This window comes from Dasypus novemcinctus, chromosome 11, assembly GCF_030445035.2.
Source record: "Dasypus novemcinctus isolate mDasNov1 chromosome 11, mDasNov1.1.hap2, whole genome shotgun sequence".
Lineage (NCBI taxonomy): Eukaryota > Metazoa > Chordata > Mammalia > Cingulata > Dasypodidae > Dasypus > Dasypus novemcinctus.
In genome coordinates, this window is record NC_080683.1 from 3109368 (window position 1) to 3133321 (window position 23954).

At 65.6% G+C, this 23954-nt stretch overlaps 2 protein-coding genes across 3 annotated transcripts; both read right to left on the reverse strand.

Moving 5' to 3' along the window:
* Positions 1 to 1195: 1195 nt before the first annotated feature.
* VWA7 (von Willebrand factor A domain containing 7) lies at positions 1196 to 8928 on the reverse strand. The gene is made up of 15 exons (XM_058307682.2): positions 8671 to 8928; positions 8106 to 8387; positions 7608 to 7704; positions 6986 to 7096; positions 6416 to 6611; positions 6143 to 6312; positions 5312 to 5424; positions 4988 to 5104; positions 3991 to 4176; positions 3584 to 3716; positions 3278 to 3430; positions 3088 to 3180; positions 2503 to 2804; positions 2292 to 2431; positions 1196 to 1499 (listed from the first exon to the last, which is right to left on the reverse strand). The coding sequence occupies exons 1-15, from the start codon at positions 8899 to 8901 to the stop codon at positions 1196 to 1198; spliced, it is 2628 nt and encodes an 875-aa protein (XP_058163665.2). The 5' UTR covers positions 8902 to 8928.
* A 575-nt stretch (positions 8929 to 9503) lies between these two features.
* Positions 9504 to 23050, reverse strand: VARS1 (valyl-tRNA synthetase 1). 2 transcript variants are annotated; one of them, XM_058306512.2, is made up of 30 exons: positions 22866 to 23050; positions 22148 to 22568; positions 20958 to 21092; positions 20728 to 20866; positions 20390 to 20514; positions 20227 to 20311; positions 19876 to 19976; positions 19617 to 19744; positions 16508 to 16672; positions 16299 to 16380; positions 15755 to 15874; positions 15576 to 15684; positions 15397 to 15491; positions 14953 to 15043; positions 14704 to 14828; positions 14524 to 14627; positions 13660 to 13818; positions 13449 to 13539; positions 13206 to 13311; positions 13056 to 13126; positions 12777 to 12902; positions 12458 to 12562; positions 12287 to 12355; positions 12105 to 12183; positions 11852 to 11979; positions 11451 to 11606; positions 11091 to 11297; positions 10902 to 11013; positions 10474 to 10799; positions 9504 to 9647 (listed from the first exon to the last, which is right to left on the reverse strand). In XM_058306512.2, the coding sequence occupies exons 2-30, from the start codon at positions 22532 to 22534 to the stop codon at positions 9579 to 9581; spliced, it is 3795 nt and encodes a 1264-aa protein (XP_058162495.1). In that variant the 5' UTR covers positions 22535 to 22568; positions 22866 to 23050; the 3' UTR covers positions 9504 to 9578. The 2 variants fall into 2 exon arrangements, with proteins under 2 accessions (XP_058162495.1, XP_058162496.1); XM_058306513.2 differs by having other exon boundaries at positions 20227 to 20308; positions 22866 to 23038.
* Positions 23051 to 23954: the final 904 nt, after the last annotated feature.

Below are 23954 nucleotides of genomic sequence, written 5' to 3' on the forward strand. Positions count from 1 at the left end.
AGAGCAAGAGGCTGAGAGGACCCGCAGCCTCCTCTTTCTGCTTCTCTACTCAGCAGTTAAAGGGTTCCAGGCGGCTGGTCAACTGAAGGTCAGACTTCTTGATGTTAAGCTTCTCTTCTCCTTCTGGAAACTTCCATTTCATCTTTTTTGGGTCTTATGCCCCCTCTCTCCCCTATATGATGTGCAAAGGTGATTGTCCTTTGAAGTCCCTCTTGGGGAGAAGACACATTTATCGAAACTGTCCTTCAACTTTAAACATAAACTAAAACGGACAGCAATGGGGACTTATCACAGATGTGGTGCCGTGGCCACTGGAGGCTCTGAGGGGAGGAGAGGGGAAACAGGTGTACTGAGGGGGCATTTTCAGGACTTTGGAATCGTCCCGCACGACGCTGTGATGACCGATACAGGCCATCATACATTTTGTCATACCTTAAAAAATTGTGCAGGACAGAGTGCAACTATAACGTAAACTATAATCCAGTTAGTGGCAATGCTCCAATAGACGCTCATCAATGTTGTAACAAATGTGCCGCCCTAATGAAGGGTGCTGTTGATGTGGGAAAGTGTGGGAGGCGGAGGGAGTGGGGCATACAGGACTCCCCTACCTATTTTATGTAATTTAAGTATGTAAAACCATTTTTAAAGTATATTTTAAAAAATAAATAAAATGGAGACTGCTCCTGTGTTTCAAATAAAAATTCCATAAATAACATGTCCTGGCACCCTCTCCCCCCACCCCCAGCCCTAATCTCCCCACACATCTCCCCTTTACCTGAGCCTGGGAGAGCCTGAATAGGTAGAGGAAGAAAGATGTTACAGGGAGATAGAAAGGAACTTTCTCCAAAAACGAGTCTGTGAGTGGGCTCCCCAGAGGTGAGGAGGGAAAACGCATCGTGGGGGAACCATCACCTCTGCCCTGAATTGGTGGCTTTAAGGGGAAAGCAGAGCGCCAGGGCCACCCCAGGGACGGCAGCCGCAGGTCGCGTCCGCTCCGCGGCGCTGGAGGAGGCGCGGGGTCCCCGCGGGGTGGTCAGCGGGCGGCCAGGCCCAGCAGCAGCAGCAGCAGCGCGTCCCGGGCCCGGCGGGAGCCGCCCGCAGCCCCGCCCGCAGCCGCGCCCGCCGCCCGCGCGGAGCTTCCCGTGGAGGCGGGCCCGGGGTCGGCGGCGGGCGCGTCCTGCGGGGAGAGCACCAGTCAGCGCGCCGCCCCCCGCCCCGCCGCGCCCCGGCCCCGCCGCCCCCGCCCCGCCGCCCCCGCCCCGCCGCCCCGCCGCCCCGGCCCGCCGCCCCGGCCCGCGCCGAGCGCTGCGCGTCCCACCTGCGGCGCGGGGGCCAGCACCAGCAGCCGCAGGAAGGCGTGGGCGGGGCGCGCGCCCCCGGCTCCCGCCGCCGCCCCCTCCGCCGCCACCGTCACCGTCACCGCCGAGTCGGGGGCCGCCGAGTCCGGCACCTCCAGCAGCAGGCGCCCCCACGCGGACTCGTTCTGCCCCAGGCGCGCCCTGGAGAGGGGCGCAGGCGTCGCTGAGGCCCGAGAGCCAGCGTGGGGGCGCAGGCGGGAGGGGGGCCGGCCTGCGCGACCCGAGGGCCCCTGCGGGCCGGGGTGGAAGGGCCGGGACAGGTGAGGCCACAGGGGAGCAGGGGCTCTTCACCTGGACAGGCTGGAGGTGAGGGTGGAAGGGCAGGGACAGGTGGGGCCACAGGGGAGCAGGGGCTCTTCACCTGGACAGGCTGGAGGTGAGGGTGGAAGGGCAGGGACAGGTGGGGCCAAGGGAGCAGGGGCGCTTCACCTGGACAGGTTGGAGGTGAGTGCGGGAGGGCAGAAGGACAGGTGCAGGTGGGGCCACAGGGGAGTGGGGAATCTTCACCTGGACAGGCTGGAGGTGAGGGTGGAAGGGCAGGGACAGGTGGGGCCACAGGGGAGCAGGGGCTCTTCACCTGGACAGGCTGGAGGTGAGGGTGGAAGGGCAGGGACAGGTGGGGCCACAGGGGAGCAGGGGCTCTTCACCTGGACAGGCTGGAGGTGAGGGTGGAAGGGCAGGGACAGGTGGGGCCACAGGGGAGCAGGGGCTCTTCACCTGGACAGGCTGGAGGTGAGGGTGGAAGGGCAGGGACAGGTGGGGCCACAGGGGAGCAGGGGCTCTTCACCTGGACAGGCTGGAGGTGAGTGCGGGAGGGCAGAAGGACAGGTGCAGGTGGGGCCACAGGGGAGCGGGGAATCTTCACCTGGACAGGCTGGAGGTGAGGGTGGAAGGGTGGGGACAGGTGGGGCCAAGGGAGCAGGGGCTCTTCACCTGGACAGGTTGGAGGTGAGGGCAAAGCTGGGGCTGACGGATGTCCTGAACTCCAGATCCTGGGGGCCTGAGAAGCTGGTGACGCGGAGGCTGAGCGGGGCCTTGCTGCCCGGGGCCAGGCACCCTGGGGGGCCGCTGAGCTGCGGGGGAGGCCGGTCAGGGGACAGCCGCTCGGCTGCCCGCCGGCCCCGCCGTACCTCAGGCGACTCACCTCCAGAAGGACGGGGGCCACCGTGCAGGGCTGGGGGGCCGCCCTGCGCACGCCCCGCCCGCCGCCGTCCTGGCCAACCAGCTCCAGGGAGAAGGGTCCGGGGGTGGACAGCAGCGTGGGGGGCAGCGAGGCCCAGAGGAGACCGCGCTCCGGGGGTCCTACAGGCTGCAGGGGCACCCGGCCCAGCTCCGCGCCCCCCGGGACCCCTCGAAGCACCGCGTGGGAGAAATGGGGCTGCGGCTCCCCAGGGCTGGCCCGCGAGGCCCGCCCCGTCACCTCCACCAGCAGCCGCGTCTGCAGACCTGGGGCGGGGCAGGGGAGAACGCGGGTCTGTGACAGTCACCTGGAGAAGAGCCTGCGGGGCCCCGGGAAGGGGGCTGACCTCCGGGGGTGGGGAGAGGGCGTTCTGGGGTGCTGGAAATGTTCTCTGTCTCTAGCTGGGGGGTGGTTTCGGGGTGTCTCTGTACGAAACCCATCAAACTGTACGCTTCAGGTTAGTGCTCTTTACTGTGTGGATTAGAACTTGACATGTTAAGAGAAGTAGATTAAAATACTTGGGGAAGAAGGGTGGGGAGGGCAGAGTACCTGCAACTGGCTGAGTCAGGGGGTAGAGACCAGGGTGGGGTGCGTCCTCTATAGGGGTCCCAAAGTGGAAGAGGAAGTCCAGGGAGGTCTGGGCTGGGGGCGGGGCAGCAGTCAGAGCCCCTGCAGCAAATGAGCTGCCGCCCCGAGGACTGCAGCCCCTGCCCCCTCCCAGGAACAGCTCCCTCCTCACCTTGCACTCTCACCCGGGGGGTGCCCTCGGCTGTGACCCGGATCTCCCAGGTCCCCGTCTCTGGGGGGTCATTCACGGTCACCAGCCAGAACTGCCCAAAGCGGCGGGTGCGACCTAGAGGACCCTCCCCCTCCTCCTGGCCTTGGGAGACCCCTAGGAGGGCGGGGGTCGGGGGAACAGGAGAGCGTCACGAGACCGGTCCTTCTCTCTTGCCCCCGATCTCGGAGCTGCAGGCCCCGTTCTCTGGGCCCTCCCCCTCGCTCTCCGGTCCCTGTTCTTCCTCTCCCTTGAGGCGCACAGAGGCACCTGCAGGGCTCCTGATCCGGAAGTCGCCGATCTGCCCGTGGATCCGGAGCGAGACCTTCTGGAGCAGCCCATCCACGTGGAACACGAGGGACCTCCCGGACGTCGTGAGAGCGGGCTCCAGGGGAAGGGTCACCTTGGGAGGGACAGCGGCAGAAAGGACACACGGGGAAGGGAAGGCGCGGAATGACGTGGGACGGCGGGGCCTTCTGCGCAGCCCCAGGGGCAGCCGAGCGCAGAGCAGGGCGCACCAGCGTGCGGGGAGGTGGTGCCGATGGGGACGGGCCCTGGGAGGCCGGCAGCCCGGCTCTGGGGCAGGGCAGCGTGCAGGCCGTCCCCTCCCTCCCGCGAGACGCCGTGTCCCCACGCCCGCGGTTCTGAGTGGAGCCCACTGGTCCCGCCCCACTCACCAGGTCCGCCGTGCTCTCGCCCACGATGGCCGCCACATCCCGGATGTGCTGGTCTTGGGTGAAGATCACCTCCCCTCCCGAGGCCAGGGCCACCGCCTCGTACGGCTCAAAACGCAGAGGGGACAGGGCCTCGCGCCGGGCCCGGCCCTGGGCCCTGGACGGGTCTTCAGTCACCAGGAACGTCACCTGAGGCCAGAGGACAGCCCAGGATTTGGGGGCCTGTGAACGAGGCGCCTCCTGTCCCCAGGCTTTCGGCAGAGCTGACGGCTGGGGATGAGGTCTTCTCTACCCTCTGGCTGCTCCCACGGGGTCTCCCGACGACACGGCCTTAGTAGTTGGCCACCCCCGTGTAACTGTCTCTATAATGTTTCACATTAGCTTCCTGGCAATTAGATCTCTAGTTCTTTGAATGGTTTGTTGGAGCATTTCAAATATGTATTTAGCATCATCAAGAGTAGGGTCTTGGGAAGAGGATGTGGCTCAAGTGACTGAGCACCTGCCTACCACATGGGAAGTACCAGGTTCAGTTCCTGGTGCCTCTGAAAGAAGACAAGCAAGACAGAGAGCTGACATATGGGCTGGCACAGCAAGCTGATGCAACCAGAGACACAAGGAGGAAAATATAATGAGAGAAAACAAAGCAGAGATCAGAGGTGCCTCAAGCAATTAGGTAACTTCCTCCCACACAGGAGGTCCCAAGTTTGCTTCCCAGTGCCTCCTAAAAGGAAAACATACAAGGAAAAGGCACAGCAAATGCAAACAATGAGGGGGTGGGGAGAAATAAATAAATAAAAGAAGTCTTTAAAAAAAGAAGGAGTAGGGTCTCACCCTCTTGAGTATTATTAAAGGAAATCAGGAAATCTGCTCTCCCTACCCCACACCAAAGCTGGTTCTTTCACCACAGTGTGGGGTGACTTGTTAGAAGATCATGGTCACAGGATCCCCCACACACATCCTAGCACTGGGTGGCCAGCACTGGGCCTCCAGCTGTGCTCACCCTGCAGCGCCGCTCCCGAGTCAGGGATTCCACGCGGGTGGTGAGAAGGGCGTCCTTGGGCGAGGCGTCCGTGAAGACGAAGATGTCTGAGAGCGGAGGCGTGTGCAGCAGCGCCAGCTGGAAGGAGGGAACAAGGCTGGTGGTAAGAATGGCAGCGACGGGGGAGCCGGTAGAGCAAGGAGGACAGAGACGGAATACGGTCCTGGAGCCCTGGGGCCGACGCTAGTGCGGGGGTGTGGCGGTGCCCAGGAGGCTCTGGCTTCCCTTGGTGGTGGGGTCTGCAGGGCGGGGGGGTGAGCAGGGAAGGGGAGGCAGGAGCCAGACCTCCAGCGCTGACAGGCACATCTCAGGCTCGTCCCCACCCCCTAAGGCGTGGAGTCCACTGAGCTGTTCCCAGAAGCTGTCGGGGTCACTGGTTATAAAGACAGGGCCAAACCCTGGAAGGGACAGAGAAAGTTGAGACGAGTGAGAGGCGGCCCTCATTCCCACCGGCTTACCTCCCCAGTCAAGCCCTCTGCGCTCCTGCGGTAGGCAAGTTTCTAAACAATAGTCCCTTTTATTTATGTGGCTCTACGAGATTGTACAGACAAATCAGACTGAAACCCTGCGCTTGGGGAAATCTCAGTCCAGTAGGCATTTTATTTGATCATCAGTTCGACCCTGGGAGAAAGGCAGGGTAACACAGGTGTCCTGACCCATTTTAGGGCTGACGGAACTGAGATAAAGGATAAAGAGAGGTTATATGACAAGCTAAGGACGTTAGAGAGCTACCCTACACCATATCTTCTGGGCTCCAGTTCAGGCATATGGAGTTGTCTCAGACACTTCCTAGAGGCTTGGACCCCCCAACCCCCATCTTCACCCCAATCTTTCTACAGGAAATGGAGAGAGCCAAAAATGACTTACTAGCATGGAAGCCCTAGAAAGAAGCCACCTGCCTAAGCATGGACCACGCATCAAATGCACCTGGGAAGAGCTGCTAGTTTGGAAAGAGTGGAAGACATGGCCGACTGTCTCTGATTCACACACACGTACCCAGTGAAGGCCCGCGCAGGACCACAGGAAGTGCCACCATTTTGGTAAGGAAGTGGAGGTGGGGGTGCACTTTCCCAGCAGGGCACTTTGCTCTCCCGCTCTCCCGCCAGGCCCGGCTACCTGGGTCGTGGAAAGGCACCAGGACGTAGTGGCCGGGCTCCGCGGGGCCGCCCCGCCGCTGCTCCACGAGGCGGCGGGCCTGGACTTTGGCGGCGAGGAGCTCCTCCCCCATGCTGCCCGTGGTGTCCAGGACGAAGCTCAGGCTGGAGGCCCGGCTGATCTCCAGCAGCCTGGGGAGCAGGCCCGCGCCCCGCTGAAGGCTCCGAGCCTCCGCCCCAGCCCCGCTCTTGGCCCCGCAGGGGCGGGCGAGCCCCGACCTCGCAGGCGGCTCACCTGGAGAAAGCCCCGTCTCCCAGGCGGTTTCGCAGGAGTCCGAAGGCCTGGACGGAGGCGACGAGGGCCAGCTGTGCAGCCTGCAGGTGCAGCATGTGGTGGGGGGAGAAGCCTGGGGACGTGCTGTCCTTGTTGATGCCCCCCCGCGGGGGCTGGGCGCTGCTGCCGTCAAAACGGCCCCCGTGGCTGCACTTCCCTGGGTTGGGGAGACGGACTCAGGAGGGCGGAGGTCAGCAGCCCACGACCCTTCCGACCTGGCCTGACCCTCTGGCCCCCTCGGCACAGGAGCGGCAAGAAACAGTGACATTTGGTGGAGGGATCAGTCACCACGGCATGCAGGGGATCCCCCAATCCCTCCGGTCAGCCCCCGAAAGCTGCCTGTGGGTGATGGAGAAGTCCTATCAGCTGAGCAGAAGCGACTGCCCCGAGACCTGGTGGCCAGTGGACCTTCGTGCGCCCGCCCCATTCCCGACACCCTCCCCTTCTTCCAGGAAGGGACGCCACGGGGAGCGGGACGAGGACCCGAGGGCTGAGGCCCCTGCTCGCTTTGGGGGCCTCCCCGCCTGCTACCTGGAGGTTTAGGGGGCTGAGTTCCGAAGTAGCCCGAGGTGAGGAGCGGCAGGCCCAGCAGATTCCCAGGACAGCTCACGTCCTCACAGTCGGAGCAGGTCGGGTCGCCCACTGGGAAGAGACGGCGGGGGGCTGGGGCCCAAGACCCGCCCCCCCCTGCAGCCTCGAGTCACCCAAACTCCTTAGGCTTTTCCTCTCAGCTGGAGGAAGGCGAAGAGCTCATGGACACCGTAACTGGGCTTCTGACCGAGAAGCAGGGCTCACGGCTGGCGGTGGGATGGGATATTGGAGGCCGGGACTATACAGAGAACCCGGGAAGGACGGGACCAGCGGGCCAGCCATGGACTTGAGGCGGCGGCTTCCCGTTCACGGCCGAGCTGGCGGAATGCAACAGAGAAGGCGCGAGCCCCTCGAGACAGCACTCAGCTGAGGTCTGGAGACCCGGCCCTGGCTCTGTCCCACCCCGGGTGACATGGAGAAGCCTGGCGCTGGGTGGGCTGGGGGACCCCAGGGGTCCTGGCAGAGATGAAGTGCTGTCCTGGGCTACGCGACCCCGGATGTGACACGGGACTGAGCGGCGGTGCCCGGCGGCCTCCCCCCTCACCCCCTGGGTCCCCCGCACCTCGTGCCAGGCTCTGCAGCTCCTGCCGCGGCCACAGGAGGCGAGGGTGCGGCTGCCGCTCCCCCAGCTCCACCCAGTTGCTGTGGCTGTAGAAATCCTGGGGCAGCCGAAGGGACAGAAAGGCCACGAGGCGCTGGACCGACGGCTCTCGTCTCCACCCCAAGCCCCCCCTTGCCCTCTCCCAGGGCCAGCACGGACCCTTGCCAGGCGGGCACGCCCCCCGCCCCTCTCCCTCCCACTCAGCTGTCAGCGGGGGGCCTCTCGGTGGCCTCAGGGCTCCCCTCCACTGCTCCCCAGCCACAAGGGCCTCCTGGCTGCTCCCACCCAAAGCGCTGCCCCTTTGGGGGTGGGACCCTGGGAACCAGCCTCGGGGCACTGGCAGGCAGCCCCCGAACCCTCCGCTGCAGGGAGAGGCACCCCCGGGAAGGTCTCCACCGGGGAGAGGACGGGCGGGCGCGGAAGGGCCCCCACGCCTGCCCCGCCCGTCCCCGCGCCCACCTGCAGGGCGTGCAGCGCGGCGCCCAGGCGCTGGCGGGCCAGCGAGTGGTCCCCGGCTCGGGCGGCCACCAGCGCCTCCCGCAGGGCCCCCGCCAGGCGCTCGCGCCCCCGGCCCAGCCGCTCGGCGTCGAAGTGCAGGTCGGGGTCGCTCCGGGCCGCTGGCAGGAAGTCCTGGGCGGCGTTGGCGCGGGCCACCTCCCCCAGGGCTGCTCGGAACCGCCGGGAAGGAGACCCGGGCCCGAAGTAGGCGGCAAAGAGGTCGTCGGCAAGGAGGGTGCGGCCCTGGGTGGGTGGCAGGGGACGGGGCTCCGTGACGCCCCGGGGTCGGACCACGGCCCGCCGGCGGCTGGCACCCGTGGCCTGGCAGGGAACGGAGGGCGCTGGACCCTCGCGGGGAGGGGGACGTCCTGGCCTTTCTGAGGAAGGGGCCTCCTGACTCCCGGGTGTCAGCGCTGGGCGGGGTGGGGCGCGGGGGTCCCTTCTCTTGGCCACCAAGCTCTCAAGGAGCAGAGGGCGCAGGGGACCAGGGGGCGTGGCTGGGGTGTCGGGGCTCAGGGGTGCTCACCAGGAAGTCTCCGGGCCGGAGCGGGGGGCGGCCTGGCGGGGGCTGCTCCAGGAAGAGCTGCAGGGTGGCGCTGAGCGCCGCCTCCTCCGTCAGGTCCTGGTGGGTGACGGAGCCGGGGGCGGCCAGGAGGCTCCAGACGTTGGGGAAGAAGGCGGCTGCGGGCGGCAGCAGCAGCAGCAGCAGCAGCACGGCCGGGCCCGGCGGGGAGAGGGGCACCCCCGCGGGCGGCATGGCTGGAGCGCGGACCTGGGGGACGGGGGCTCTCGAGGGAGGCGACGCGGGCCCGCCCAGAGCGCCGGCTCCAGCCTCCCCCCGACACCCAGCAACCTGCGGGCCTCATCATGCCGGCAGGGACAGGCACCTGCCAGGGGAGGCCCCCTCTGCCCTGCTCCGGGCCGAGTCCCCAGCCCCACCCCAGGGCCCCCCACCCACCCAGGAACCGTCTCTCCCCGGGCCTCTCCCCTACCTGACTGCCGTCCCCGGGCAGGGCTGGCCGGGCGTGGCGCCCCAGGGCACTCAGGTCGGGGTTCTGATCGCCTGGGCCTCCGTGCAGGGGGGTCCTTGCAGGCGGCCCCCAGCCCGTGCTCACGCCCGCTGCAGGCCGGGCCGGCTGTTTCCAGGGCGGCCTCCCTCGGCGCAGGCAGAGGTGAGCGGAGAGCACCCGGGCGAGGGCGGGTGCGCAGCATGACTCAGGCCTGGCGCCGCGCCAGGGGCAGCCCCGGGCAGACGCACCCGCGGCCCACCACGGCCGTGTCCCCTCCAGCCGGCCGCCTCCGGCTGCCCGCACCTGCCGCCGGCAACCCCCCACCCCCCCACACACAGACGAGGGAAGGTTTTGTGGCAAAATATTTTATTGCTGTCATCCCCGCGGTGGAGCACAGGGCGGGCGAGGGCTGGAGCTGGGCGTCTCACAGCATCCTCTCGAACAGGGCGATGGCCTCGTCCACCTTCCTGAGCTCTGCTTCTGTCTGCTGGAGCTGGAGGGGTGAGGGGGCGGTGAGGACCGCGGCCCAAGAGACCTCCAAGCCCCCAGGGTGGAAGAGGGGGCAAAGCGGGACCGCCGGGCGAGGGCCGCAGCGGGGGCAGCTCGGGCTGTGCTTGGCTGGCCCTGGACCCCCAGCTCTCGCTAGCATTCCCACCAGCACCTCTTCCCCCTTGGATCCTGCCTGTGCCCAGTGGTCAGTCCCCAAGCACAGGGGTCTCAGAGCCTGCGTGCCCCACCCGGCCCCTGCCCCAGCTCCCCAACCTGGGCAGTACGGTCCAGTGGTCAGGACCCCAGGCTGCAGGCCAGGGGCCTTCACCTGTGAAATGGTGAAGCTGCCCACCCTTCAGGGGCTTGAGAGAACGAGATAAACCCACTCGGGTGTCAGGGCTCCCCGGGACTCAGCCCCACCGCTGTGTCTGTGGGGTCCCGGAGGCGGGCTGTGCGGCGAGCACCAAGCCTGGCCTTCCTGGGAGAGCCCGGTGGGCTCTGAGGTGGGCGCCAGGCCCAGCCCCCGGCCGGAGGGGGACCCCCAGCCCCAAGCCAGGCCTGCAGAGCGTACGTTTGGGGCCGCGGAGGGGCTGGGTGGGCTCGGCTGGGAGGTGGGCCTCCGCCTGCGCTCGCTAGACCCCGGGTTGCGCCCTCGCCTTCCCCTGTCCCTCGCGGGTCAGAGGTGGGGCCGACCCGGTCCCCCAGGCACACCCCCTCATGCTCGAGGACCTGAGCCCCTGGCTGCCCAGGGCTGGATGGGCAAGACGGGTGCCGTGGGTTTGGGAACTGAGGCCGCGGGAAGAGGGGGCACTCGCTCCCCCCAGCCACACCTTGGCTTCGTCTGTCTCCTGGACCGCGAGGGGCACCTTGGCAGGGTAGCCCGGGGCGGCGCGGCGCTCCCGCAGGCGCTGGGCTTGCCGCTGCGCCTCCCCGCGCCTGGCCTGCAGCTTGCCCAGCTCCCGGGCGGGGTCCACCAGGCCCTGCAGCTGCAGGTGGACGGAGCAGCGATCAGAGGCCAGGGCCACAGCGCAGCCCTGAGGGGCGGGAGCCCCCAGGGCCAGGACGGCCACCACGCCCGCGCTGGCCAGCGCCTGCACGTAGCCCGACACCGCGGACGCCAGCGCACCGGTGGCCTCGTCAGCCACCTCCAGGAAACCTGTGGGGGAGGGCGGAAGGTGAGGAGCCCCGGCTGGATTCCAGGGAGCGCCCGGGGCAGGTGCGGGGCAGCGGGCTGGGAGGGCCTGGGGCAGGGGCTCACAGTCGGGCCGGGTGCGGGTGAGGTTGTAGTCGGCCCGCAGGGAGCGCACAGCCCGTGTGACGCTCAGCGCCAGCTCCAGGGCAGCTTCTGCCTCGGGGTCCTTCCAGGCGCACTGTGGGCAGAGGAGGGGGTGAGGGAGGCTGGGGGCAGTCCAGAGCCCCCCAGAGTCCCCCAGAGCGCAGCCCGTACCTCCGAGGGCTCTGGGTAGGGGGTGACGCAGAGGCTCGGGGGGGCCTGGGGGACCCGCCGGGGCAGCCGCTGGAAGAGCTCCTCGGTCACGAAAGGCATGAAGGGCGAGAGCAGCCGCAGGCCGACGTCCAGGCAGGTGTAGAGGGTCTGGCGGGCGCACTCAGCCGCCCGCTGGTCCAGCCCGTTCAGCACGGGCTTCAGGCACTCCTGTGGGCGGGCAGTACAGGAATTGGGGGAAGGTCTAGCCTCAAGCCCTCACCGGGCAGTGAGGACTTGGGGGGCAGGGTGGGCACAGCCTTGTGGCAAACATGGGTGGAGCCGGCCCAGGCACTGCCCCCAGGGCCGCCCTCTGCCCCTCACCAGGTAAACGTCGCAGAGCTCGTAGAGCCAGAAGCTGTACTGGGCGGTGGTCACGGCCGGGAAGTCGTAGGCCTGGAAGCCCTGATTGCTGAGCCGCACGGCCTCGGCCAGCCGGCTGCGGATCCAGCGGTCCACCAGGCCCTCATGGCCGCAGGGCTGGGGGCAGGGGTGCCATCAGCCAGGGGCCCCACACGCCCGGGGCCCCACACGCCCAGGGCCCCACAGGCCCGGGAGTGGAGCCAGAGGCCGCAACCAAGCACCACGGCCCCCCGCCAGCCACCTCTGGGGAGGACCCCGAGGCCTGCGATCGTGTGCCCCCAGCCCCAGCCCCGGGCACTCGAGGCCCCGCAGGGCCCCCAGACTCTGGCCACCGTCCTGGTGACCACTCAGCAGGCCCTCACCTTGGAGGAGGGCGAGGGCACGAAGCCCCTCCCCAGGCCACGGAGGGCAAACTTGGTGGCGTTCCAGAGCTTGTTGCAGAAGTGGCGGTAGCCCAAGATCCGGTTCACGTCCAGGTTGATGTCGCGGCCTGCGGGGGTGACGCGTGACCCTCCCCACGCTGTGGCCGCCAGGGTCCACAGGCAGGGGAGGAGAGGGCTGGGCCTCGGGCGGGAGGGTTGGGGGAGGGGCTGGGGAGGGGGCCGCGGGCAGTACCCTGCGACGTGTAGGCGCAGAGGCCAAACCGGAGGGCGTCCGTGCCGCACTCGGGGATCCCCGCCGGGAAGTCGGCCCTCTGGGGGGGCGGGCAGAGAGGGCATCCTCAGCAGCTCCTCCCCCTGCTGAGCTGCCGCACCCTTCCCTCCAGCCAACCCCCCCCTCCGCCCTTTCCTCCGTACCTGCCCTTCTTTCGCCTTCTCCACCTCGCTGGGATCCAGGTTGCTGGCCAGTAGCTGGTCGTGGAGGCCCTGAGGGTGGGTGGGGGTCGTGAGGTGGTGCTCCCGGACCCCCGCCTGGCCGCCCCGTGCCCACTGCCTGGCCTCGCCAGCCACCCGGCCCGCCAGCCCCACCTGCAGGGAGACGCCCTGGATGACATCCAGGGGGTCGATGACGTTGCCCAGAGACTTGCTCATCTTGCGGCCGTGGGCGTCCCGCACAATGGCGTGCAGGTAGACCTGGAGGTGGCAGCAGTGAGCGCCCCACGGGGCCCAGCCCCGGCCCACCGGCAGGCCCCTCTCAGGGGCCCGGGACCAGTCGGCGTACCCCACCCTGGGAAGGCACAGGAACGTGGGGGGGGGGGCGGGGGGCGCCAGGCTGGGGCTCAGCAGCGGCCCCCTGGCCCACCCGCAGCCCGCGCCCGGGAGGGCGGGAGGGTCCCGGCACGCGCACCTCCCGGAAGGGCAGCCGGCCCGTGAGCTTCAGCCCCAGCATGGCCATGCGGGCCACCCAGAAGAAGAGGATGTCGTGGCCCGTCTCCAGCAGCGTCCCCGGGTAGAACACGCTCAGGTCCTCGGACTGCGGCAGGGGGTGTGAGGGGGCCGCGCGCCCACCCCCCCGCCGCCGCCGCCGCCGCCGCCGCCGCCTTCCCCGGGCCCACCCCCAGCTCCCGCCCTCCCCGGTCCCGGGGGCCGCGCGCCCACCCCCCCCTCCCCTGCCCCGGGGACACACCTGGCCGGGCCAGCCCAGGATGGAGAACGGGAAGAGGCCGGAGGAGAACCAGGTGTCCAACACGTCCTCATCTGCGCAGGGCCAAGGGCACAGGTCAGAGGGCACGCGGGGGGCGCCCCGCCCCCGGCCCCGCCCCCGCCCCGGCCTTGCCTTGCTGCAGACTGATCTTGTCCGGGGACACTCCAAACTCCTTGGCCGCCTTGTCCCGCGCCTCCGCCTCGCTGCGCCCGCTCACCCAGTACCGCTCGTCCGGGTCCTGCCAAGGGTGGAGCGAGCACCCGTGGGGGCTGGTCTGCCTGCCGGGTGAACCGAGGCCCTGACCGCCCCCGCCCAGCATCCCGTCAACCCACGGCTCCCCGGAGGCCCGGGCTCCAGCGCCGGCCCTGCCCTCACCTCCCCGCGGGGCACGGCTGGGTCGGCCACGGTGACGAAATAGGCCGGGATGCGATGGCCCCACCACAGCTGCCGGGAGATGCACCAGTCCCTGCAGGCGGGCGGCGGCCGTGAGCGGGCGGGAGGGCCCGGCCCAAGGCCCGCCGCCCCCACCGCCCCCCACCGCCCCCCACCGCCCCCCACCGCCCCCCACCGCCCCCGGCCCACGCACCGGATGTTGTCCATCCAGGCGTGCCAGGTGCGCTGATGGGCCTCGGGCAGGATGCGCAGGTCGCCCCGCGACACGGCCGCGCTGGCCGCCTGGGCCATCTCCGCGCAGCGCACGTACCACTGCGGCCGCAGCAGGGGCTCCACCACGTCCTTGGAGCGGCTGGGGGTGCAGAGGCGGGGAGGTGCTGGGAGCCCCGCGGGGCGCCCGCCCCCTCCACCGCCCCCCGGGCCCCGCCCCTCCACCGCCCTCCACCGCCCTCCCCGGGGCCCCGTCCCCGCCCCTTCACTGCCCCTCCCCGGGGCCCCGCCCCTCCACCGCCCTCCCCTGGCCCCGCCCCTCCCCGGGTCCCCCATCCCCGCCCCTCCCCGGGCCCCGCCCCTTCACCGCCCCTCCCCGGGCCCCGCCCCTTCACCGCCCCTCCCCGGGGCCCCGCATCTCCACCGCCCCCCGGGCCCCGCCCCTCCACCGCCCTCCCCGGGGCCCCGTCCCCGCCCCTCCCCGGGCCCCGCCCCTTCACCGCCCCTCCCCGGGGCCCCGCCCCTCCACCGCCCTCCCCTGGCCCCGCCCCTCCCCGGGTCCCCCATCCCCGCCCCTCCCCGGGCCCCGCCCCTTCACCGCCCCTCCCCGGGGCCCCGCCCCTCCACCGCCCTCCCCGGGTCCCCCATCCCCGCCCCTCCCCGGGCCCCGCCCTCCCCGGGCCCCCGCCCCTTCACCGCCCTCCCCCGGCCCCGCCCCCCCTCCCCCGGCCCCGCCCCTCCACCGCCCTCCCCTGGCCCCGCCCCTCCACCGCCCTCCCCCGTCCCCGCCCTCCCCGGGCCCCGCCCCGGCCCCGCCCTCCCCGGGCCCCCCTCCCGGGCCCCTCACTTGCACAGCGGCACCACCATGGGGTTGTCCTCCGAGCCGCGGAACAGCCCCTTCTCCTTCAGCGCCGCCAGCACCGCCTTCCGGGCCTCGAACCTGGGCAGGCCCTGGGGGGGAGGCCCGTCACGGCGCTGCCCGCACCCCGCCTCGCGGCCGGGCCCCCCCTCCCCGGCCCAGCCTCACCAGGAAGGGCGGGGGCACGTTGACCAGCGCGCCGCGGGCGTCCAGGATGCTCACGGCCTCCAGCCCGTGCCGCTGCCCCACCTCGTAGTCGTTGTGGTCGTGCGCGGGGGTGATCTTCACGGCCCCTGGGGCACGGGGGCACGCAGGTGAAGGCCCCGCCCGCTCCACGGAGGCGCAGGTCCTCCTCCTCGAGGGGCGGCCGCCCCCTGGGCCCGGCCCCTGCCTCCCCCAGGGCAGCCCCCAGCCCACCTGTGCCGAAGTCCATGTCCACGAAATCGTCGAAGACAACCGGGAGGCTCCGGGCCAGGAACGGGTGGAGCAGGCGCTTCCCCTTCAGGTGCTGGGGACAGGGGGGTCAACGAGGGGCCGAGGTCGCGGGGGCACGACCAGCGCCTCTCAGGCTGCCCGGCGGTGCTCAGAAAGGGAAACGCCTGGCTGCACACGTCACCACGGCAAGTAAAAAAACAAAACAAAACCAGAACGACACGCCAAGGCCAGACCTGGGCCCCCCAGGGCCTGACTGTCCCTACACCCAAACCCCCAAGTGACCCCACGGCCAGGGCTGGGAAAGCGGCTGCGGGATGAGCGGCTCACCTCGTGCCCTCCCTCGGCTGAGGGCGTTGGCCCCTCCCTGCGCTATCTAAGCGTGGGCACCCCTTCTGCGAGCACGCCCGCCGTGGGCAGGGTCCCCACCTGGTATCTGGAGTCCTTGGGGTGCACGGCCACGGCCACGTCCCCCAGCATCGTCTCGATCCGCGTGGTCGCCACCACCACCTCCTCGTCGCTGTCTGTGGCGACAGGAGGCCTCGGGGTCTCGCCGGGGCCCCCCACCCCCCCCCTCAGCCCAGGACTCGGGTGCCCCCGGCTCCCACCTGAGCCCTGGACTTTGTAGGCAAAGGAGACGAGGACCCCAAACTCCACTTTCTCCTTGTAGCCCGGCACGGAGAGCAGGGTGCGGCCTGGCAGCTCTTTCTTGTCCACCTGCGGGACGGGGGTTAGGGGAGCGGCAGGGGCAGGCGCGGGGGGCGAGCCCGGGGGCAGAGGGGCGCACCTCGATGTCGGAGATGGCCGAGTTGAGGGTGCAGGACCAGTTGACGAGGCGAGTACTGCGATAGATGACCCCTTCCTCGTGGAGCCGGACAAAGGCCTCGGTCACGGCCGTTGAGAGTTTCTGGGGTGGAGGCGGGAGAAGTCAGAGAGCGGGGCCTGGTGTCCAGGGGCCCTGATGCCACAGGGCAGGCCCCCAGCGGCCTCGGGTCCCTCCCAACGCAGGCTCTTTGAGGGCTGGAGGGAAGACGTGAGGAGAAGGCGCTAGGGGAGCCCGGGGCCGGGGGACACCCCCGGGGTGCTGGAGTCGGCAGGGAAGCCACTCGGCTGGGGTGGGGGCCCAGCTCCGCGGGGAGGCGGGGTGCAGGAGCCTCGAGAGCTGCCTGGAGAACTGCGGTTCTCACAGCACGAGCTCCTGGGACGTGGGGCCAGGAGTGGCGTGCGCAGTAGCCCCTGGTGGCTTCCTGCCTGGGGGGCGAGCTGCAGCAGATGCCCTTGGCTGCGGGAGCATCCCCTCCAACCCCCGCGCAGACACCCCTTCTGCTCACAGGGTCCATGGTGAAACAGGCTCGGTCCCAGTCCAAGGAGCTGCCGAGCTTCCGCAGCTGGTGGTAGATGCGGTCCCCTTTCCTGCAGCAGGTGCACAGCCAGCATGAGCACGCAGGCCTCGCTCCGCCGGAGGGAGCCACGGGACGTGGAGGGGCTCACTCATGCCGCAGAGGCCTCTGCTGGGGCAGGGGAGGGGCTGCGTACTCACTCCTCCTTCCACTTCCAGACCTCCTGCAGGAAGGCCTCGCGGCCCAGCTGGTGCCGGCTCAGGCCCCGCTCGCGCCACAGCTTCTTCTCCACCACCACCTGGGTGGCGATGCCCGCGTGGTCGCAGCCGGGGTTCCACAGGGTGGTCTCCCCACGCATGCGGTGCCTGAGGAGGTGCGCAGGGGGCCAGGCTCACCCACAGGCTGTGACGCAGGCGGGAGCTGGGCTTGGGGGGCCTGGCGCCAAAGGCAGAAGGGGCGGCGGGGCAGGGAATTGAGGGACTCCGGAAAGAAAGGGGAGATGGAGCTGGAGCCACCCCCTCTGCCCGGACTATAATGATATGCAAGAATAGCCAAGGCCCTTTTGGGAAAAAAGAACAAAGAGGGGCTCTTTCCTAGCAAAAGATAGCAAGTATACGTGAGAGTTATGGATATTGAAGCAATACAAACAAACAAAAAAAGAAAGAAAAGGAAAAAAAGAATCAAATTAAGGCAGAGGAACAACGAAACAGATGAGGGGAACAAAATAGTGTCTGGAACCAGGTCCAGGTAAATTTAGGAACTATTACAGGTGGCATTTCAAATCAGCAGGGAAGAACAAACTATTCGATAGATGTGTTTGGGACAACTAAGTCATCATTTGGAAAAAATTAAGTTCTCTCCCTACTTCCTGACAGTCACAGAAATAAATTCTAGACAGATCAAAGAACTCAACCTAAGAAAACAAAACTATGAGAAAAGGATTAGAAATTAACACAGTTTCTGTATATTAAAAATAAATAATACAGGTGAATATTTATAACTTTGAGGTAGGACAGACTTCTTTAATCAGGGACAACAGCAAAAGTAGCAGAAAAACACTGGGTAAGTTGACTGGATCAAAGTGTAAAACCTCAGCACAATAAAAGACTCTTTAACAGGGGCTCTTAACCTTTTTTGTTCATGGAACCCTGTGCCAGTCAGGTGAAAGTCACAGACCCCTTACTAAGTCTACACTATGCTGTGTATTATTTAATAAATATGTCACACCTGCACCATGTCCCCACTAGAGTAATATTTTTAAATGTGTAAAATAAAACTACAAAGGAAATCAATTACATGTGTTGAATACAGTTACCAAAATTAAAAAACAAATAATACTAAACATATGTGCTTCTTTCTTAACACATTAAATAATAATCCAATACATCAAAAATGTAGAAAAGTTGGGAAGATGTGGCTCAAGCATTTGGGCACCCTCCTACCACATAGGAGGTTCCGGGTTCAATTCCCAGTACCTCCTAGAGAAGACAAGACTGCGAGCTGACATAATAGGCTGGCGTGGTGAGCTGATGCAACAAGATGATGCAACAAGGAGACATAAAGAGGAAACACAATGAGAGGCACAACAAGCAGGGAGAAGAGGTGCCTCAAGTGATTGAGCGCCTCTCTCCCACATGGGAGGTCCTGGGTTCAGTTCCTAGGTCTGGTTCCTGGTGCCTCCAAAAAAGAAAATGAGCAGACACAGAGAAAACACAACAAATGGACATATAGAGCAGACAGTGAGTGTAAACAACAAGGTGGGGGGAATAAATGAGTAAAACAAAAACTAAAAAAAAAAAAAAAATACAGAAAAGTTAAATTTTATTTTTTAAAGACATGTCAACGGCAGACTGTTTACCTTGAATAAGAACATCAAACTGTGGCGTACTACTTGACAAGGCAACATGCATATCATGTTGGACATCTAATCGAGTTGATATTTTTCAATCTAAGCTCACGGACTCCCTGAATTCTTTCCATGGACCGCTTGGGGGTCCGTGGAGCCTGGTTAAGAACCCCTGCTTTAAATGAAGCTAAAAGGTGAGGTGTGCTGAAACAGGAGAAAACACTTAAAATATACACAACACAACCAACAAAAAGTCAGTACCAAGAACATGTAATGAATTTTCTGACAAACTGAGAAAAAGAACAACACAACAAAGAGCAAAAAAAAAAAATGGGGTAAGAGATAAGTACCAGCAATTCAAACGGGGCAAACCTGACTGGCCAAGAGACAGATGGCAAGAGGTAAAGCCTCAACAGGAACCGAAAAGCAGGAGGAGAAGACGGAGATGCCACTCTTTGGCTCAGAGACTGGCAAAACGGAGAATGACAGTACCCAGGTTGGCACGGGCAGCTCACGTTCAGGGCATGAGGAGCGGGTGGGAAAGCCGCCTGGGGCCGGCCCGGGAGGCCCTGGCCTAGGTAACAGAGGCTGGCCGCTGGCCAAGCAGCTGCATATCCAGGTGTGCATTCCAGCACGGTTTTCAGCAAAGAAAACCCAGGCAGCCACTCACAGAAAAGTGCCTTCACCACGGTGGACCCACACCTCGGAATACTACGCAATAACTATGAAGAATGAAGCCAGGCTCTATATAGGGCAAGGAGAGATCTCCAAGATAATAAACTTTTTTTTTTTTTTAAGAGAAACTCTTAAGTATGAGAAGAATGTTATAGAATAACATGTTCGAGTGAGGCCCCTTCTGTTAAAAAGTTGAAAAGGAAAACCCACCTGAAATGGTGACTATACAGTCACAGGGCCTACACGTATAAGTAAATAAGCAGGAAAAACAAAATACACTGGAAAAGAAAAAAACAGCAGGAAAGATCTAGAAAGAAACACATCAAAGTTTCTCTCTCAACACGAGAGGGACAATTGAATTAGTAGTTGGAATTAGATGAGACGAAAAGTGCGTGGACAGAACTTTTTAGGAGTAATGCTTCCATAGCTTGCTGGGCTCCGTTTTCTGTTATTCTATTTATTCTTTTCAATTTGGAATAAAATCATTGAAAAAAAGAAAAAGAAACACAGCAAAGTGATACCAATGGCTACGTATGAGGAAGGTGTAGGTCTAGAAGGGGGGTGTTAACACTTGAAGGTTAAAATTTCTCACACAAATACATTCATATACTTCTGTTGTTAAATTCAGAATAAGTACTCTTTCTTGTAGAAAGAGAGTGGAGGAAAGAGGGCCTGCAGGTGGGGCACTGGAGGGGCTCCCTGCCTAGGGGTGATGCCAAGGGGTCTTGGGGGGCAGAGCTGGCCGACAGAGAAGGCGGGGGCCCGGGGCCGGGGAGCACCGCACTCACCACCGGGTCAGGGAGTCCTGGATGGCGTTGGTGAGCGCGTGGCCCAGGTGCAGCGAGCCCGTCACGTTGGGGGGCGGGATGCACATCATGAAGACGCCTCGCGGGTTCGCTGCCGACACGCTGGAGCGCTGCGCAGGGAGAGCGCTGGGGCCCAGGCCTGAGGCCTCAGGCCCCCCTCGCCGCCCCCTCCCAGGCACGGCTCCCTCAGCCCTGCCCTTCCCACCCCAGCCCTCGGGCCTGCGCGGCGGCGCCCGCTCACCCCGTACTCGGGCTTGAAGAAGCCCTGCTGCTCCCACCACGGGTACCAGGCCGCCTCCACGTACTGAGGGCTGTAGGAGTCGGGCATGGCGCCGCTGACGTCTGGGGAGAGCAAGGGCGCGGTCAGAGCCCAGGCTGGGCCAGGGCCGAGGCCGGGAGCGGCTGGCAAGGGGACGGGCAGCAGAGAGGACCTGCCTCTCTTCACGTTGGGGTCTGCAAATCCTCACCAGGGAAGGCAGGAGGAGCGAGGGCAGAGCAAGAGGGGGTAAGCGCCTGGAAGGAGCAGCTGAGAGGGTGGAGGGGCAGGGGGTCGGGGATCCCACCCAGTCGGGAATTCCACCCCTCCCAGCACCTTTCTTCTCCCCAGGCGGGGTTGGGAGGTCATAGGTAACGACGCCAGGATCCCTCTTCTCCTTCTTCTCGGGTTTCGGTTTCTTCTGAGGACGGGTGAGACAGGCCTAGCCATCAGCCCAGCCCCAGCCCTCCCTCCCTTCCGCTCCACCTTGGCCTCCTACCTCCCCTGGAGGTGGCTGCTGCTGTTGCATCTTCTGCTTCTGCTGGAATTTCTCGAGCTTCTCCCGTTTCTTTGCCTCTTTCTTGAGCTGAGCAGCTGTCTTTGGGGGTGCAGGGACCTCGGGTCCTGGAGAAAGACAGAGAACTGCAGACTTGGCCCTCTGGGGATCCTGAGTGACCCTGCTACCATGGCTGTCTGATGCGCTACTCCAGCTGCCTGAGGGGTCCCCCGTTCCGAGCCCTCCCTCCTGCCCCAGTGCATTTGCTGTTCCTAAGAGAAACAGGGAAGGGAGCCGCGCGGAAGGCTCCAGAGGCACCCTGACCCAGCCACCTTCCGCACCTGGCTGCTGGGAGGGGGGCCTGGCCCCCGCGCACAGGACCACCTCCCCTAGCACGGCCCGGAACTCCGGCTGCTGGACACACGTGATAAACCAGCGAGTCACGTTACCCCAGATGCGGCGGGCAGAGGGGTCCAGGACCTGGGACGGAGAAAAGCCACGAGCCACCCTCAGTCACCCTCAGTGAGGTCCCAGGGAGCACCCTCGTCCCCGCCAGGACTCGGTGACTCACGTATCGGAAAGGCAGCAGCAAGGCCGTGACAGCTGCGAGGTCAGCCAGGGAGGGGGCCTCCCCAGCCAGGTAGGTGTGCAGGCGAAGCCACTCCTCCAAGGGCCCCAGGGCTCGGTCCAGGGCCCCCAGCGCGGCCTGGCAGGAAGGGAAGGGGTGAGAGACACGCCAGCCTGGCCCGCTCGCCACCACCCACCACCCCCTCCCGGAACCTGGAACCCAATCCACTGGGTCTCCATCCAGCCCACAAACCAGCCACCTGAAGCCTGGTTCCCTTTGCCCACATGGGCATAAAAATTCCTCCTCTCTACTTCTTCAACAAACCCCTACTGAATTCTTACTATGTGTCAGAAACTATAGCACAGGAAGTCAGAGAAAAGGTTACATGAGGCAACACAGGAACTGCTACACCAAAAGCTTATTAAGCACCTACTATGTGCCAGGGAAGGAGACCAACTAAGCAAACTGAGTCCCTGACCTGGTAGTTTAGTGGGGGAGACAATACATGAGCAAATATATAAGGTACTACCCTATTTTTCTCCTTCAGAGCTATAGAGAAAAACAAAGCAGAGTGAGGGGGTACAGGGAATTCCAGAAGAGTGGCTTCTATTTTTAAAAGGGTGATCAGGATCTGAGGGAACAAGTCAGGGTCTATGTCACATTTCATTCATCCATTTGTCCAAGAAATATTAAACATCCGCCATATGCTCAGAACTCTGCAAGGAGGCAGGAGGTGGAATTACAAGGACACTAAGGCGGTGCCCCATTCCGGGGAGACACACACTACGGTCCGGTGGGGTGCGCCACAAAACAGTTACCCCCAGCAACTGCCATCTCTCCAGGCCCAACCTGTCCCCCTCATCAAACCCTCACCCAGTCTTCTCCCACAATTCAAAGTAACTTCTATCCTCATCAGTTTCAGCCTCATCAAACATTTGCTCAGACTTTAAAGTACCAAGCACCTGGCTAAGTGCTCTTTAATCTTCTCAATTCAGTGATTAGGTATTACATCACTTTCATGTCACAGAGACATACAGAGACCAAGGCTCAGAGAATTTAAGACACGTGCCCAAGGTGGCAAACCTGGGATTACTTCCATCTCTTCCCGCTTCTGACGTGTTGTCTTCCAGTCTCAGTATCCAGACCAAGGCTTGCTTTTCCTTTCCATCTCCTACCTTTCTCTCAACACTCACCTGGGGGTCTTGGGCCGCGCTTCGGAGTCCCAGGGCTGGCAGCGTCGCCCCACAGGCAGCTGGTATTAGCTCCGTGTCGGCATAACTGACCCACTGCTGGACCAGGACAGCTGCCTGGCTACCGCCAGGGCCCCCTAAGCCTGCAGGCCACAGCAGCTGGGCCACAGCGGTGGCCCCCCACACCCAGAGGCCACCGGGCCCCTGCTCCAAGGCAGGCAGGCGGGGTGGAGGAAAGGGAGTCCTGCTGGTCGGGGGAGGCTGGAGACAGATGCGGGGGTGGGCTCCTCCCCAGCCCGGACCCTCCCCAGCCTCACCGTAGCGCGCGGCTATGAGGGCTCGGAGGCTGGGGAAGGCATCCGGGTGAGGGGAGACGTAGAGGATGGACATGGTTATGCAGGGGGTGCGAACGAGACGGACGAACCTATGGAGAAACAGAGTGGAAGCCCGAGGGATTCAAGAGATGCCATCTGACAAGAGAGCGGGAACCCTCCGGCGGGCTCCTCCCCCGCAGGCGCCCCAGCCGGGGCTCCCCGGGATGGGGGTCTGACCAGGCCTCAAGCCGAGGGCCCGGCTCCCGGCGTGGCGGCGACTGTGGGAAGCACCTAGGGAGGAGTGGGGCGGGGGACTCCCCAGCGTCGCGGGGCCTCGGGGAGGGCGAGGGGTTCCGAGGCGCCCCCCGCACCCGGCAGGATGCGAGTCCGGGCAGCGTTACACGTACTAGGAGGCGGCCAGGTGGGCATCCACCTCGCGGCCGGGCGGCCCGGGCCGAGGACTCGGGCGGGCAGGGGCGATGGGCGGTCCTGCCGGTGACCCTGGCTCCGGGCGACCACCAGCCAGCCGTCGGAGCCCACGTGTCTCCCCCTTTGTGACAAGGAGCGTTTCCGGGCCGGCGGGTCCTGGCGCGGGCGGCCGCGTCCCGCCTGCGTGCGCAGCTGCCCCGCCGGACGTGGCCCGGGGTCCGAGCCGCCGGGCGCGGGCCGCGCTCCCGAGGAAGAGCGCGGGGCGCGGGGCGCGGGGCGCGGGGCACGGGCAGGGGCGGGGGAGGCCGCCCCCGGGCACCCGCCCCCGTCAGGCGCCGCCGCGGACACCCCACGCGGGTCCTCCGAGCGGAGCGCGAGCGCCCCGGCGGGACCGGGCGGGCGGGGCAATGCGGGCGGCGGGGAGGGGGCGCGGCGCCCGGCGGGACCGGGGCGGGCGGGGCAGTGCGGGCGGCGGGGAGGGGGCGCGGCGCCCGGCGGGACGGGGGCGGGCGGGGCAGCGCGGGAGGTGGGGGGGCGACCCGGGCAGTGCGGGCGGCGGGGAGGGGGCCGGCGCCCGGCGGGGCAGCGCGGGAGGTGGGGGGCGACCCGGGCAGTGGCGGGCGGCGGGGAGGGGGCCGGCGCCCGGCGGGGCAGCGCGGGCGGCGGGGGGGAGCGGCGCGGCGCGGGCCGGGTGGCGGGAGGGCTGCGGGCCTGGGCCGAGCGCCCCGCTAGCTCCGAGCCTCCTTCCGTCACACGCGAGGCGGGCCCCTGCGGGCCCCAGCTGTGGCGGGAACGCCTTTGCTGAATGGGGGAGTGAGATTTAGAATTCCCAGACCCGCCTCCACCGGGCGAGGCGTGTCTCTTGTTTGCAGGTCCTAGTGTGTGTACTTAGAGCTCCGCTCTCTGGTTTGAGGAGGAAACCCGGAGCCTCTCCTGCATTTTGTGTCTCGGCATCAGCTGTGCCATTTCCGGAAGGACACGGATGGAGGGCGGAATGCACCTCCAGCTGAAGGGAGGGTGAGGCCGGAGGAAGGAAGCGGACAGGGCATATGCAGGACGCGTGTAGT